Source organism: Penaeus monodon, chromosome 30 (genome assembly GCF_015228065.2).
Source record: "Penaeus monodon isolate SGIC_2016 chromosome 30, NSTDA_Pmon_1, whole genome shotgun sequence".
Classification (NCBI taxonomy): domain Eukaryota; kingdom Metazoa; phylum Arthropoda; class Malacostraca; order Decapoda; family Penaeidae; genus Penaeus; species Penaeus monodon.
Window position 1 is genome coordinate 16,889,059 of NC_051415.1, and position 630 is coordinate 16,889,688.

The window sequence follows — 630 nt, forward strand, 5'->3', positions numbered from 1 at the left end:
TGTTTGACCTTAAATTCCCTTTTCCCATTTACAGCAGCAAGAATTTGACTGGGTGCTCAGTGAGGAAGTTCCAAGGGTATTTACACAAGTGATGCAAGTTCTTAAGGTAAGAACAGAGCTTTTGTATTCAGTTTTCACCCTTTAAGAGCTAAAGTGAACTATCAACCCTGCCACGTATTGTAAGTAACAAGCTAAATGCTGTGCAACATACTGATTCCCACCTCTGACCAGCTCAGCTATGAGATGAAAATTGGTGGTTCAGAGCTTCGCACATTCACAAACTCTTGAGAAATTATTAAATGGTCATTTTTCCTAACAGAGTGATGTAGTGATGCATATCCTACATAATAACACTAATCAGCATATAGCACAACTTGCACGAAAGCTTCACTGTCAGCTCTGAAGAAGCAGCACAGACACACATTGCATGTTTGATAATGTTAAAATAGATGGACTTTTTTGTCTTATGTCTTATATTTATCTTTCTACTTTTGAATTGGTTTCTTCTTCAATTTTCTTTCTATGTTAAATTAATTAGATGGAGAGCTACTGAAAATAGTGTTATGAATTTGTGTATATAGCCTATATATATACCTGTTTTTTGTTTTACTGCTTTTGCCCCTCTGATTT

At 35.6% G+C, this 630-nt stretch overlaps 1 protein-coding gene across 1 annotated transcript in view; it reads left to right on the forward strand.

Annotated features, from left to right (window-relative positions):
• LOC119592562 (protein rogdi-like) overlaps positions 1 to 630 on the forward strand; it is a gene marked incomplete at both ends in the record, with an annotated part of 7,879 nt that overhangs the window by 4,526 nt on the left and 2,723 nt on the right. The window contains 1 exon segment of the mRNA XM_037941438.1: positions 35 to 106. Within this exon segment, the coding sequence (XP_037797366.1) occupies positions 35 to 106 (72 nt within the window).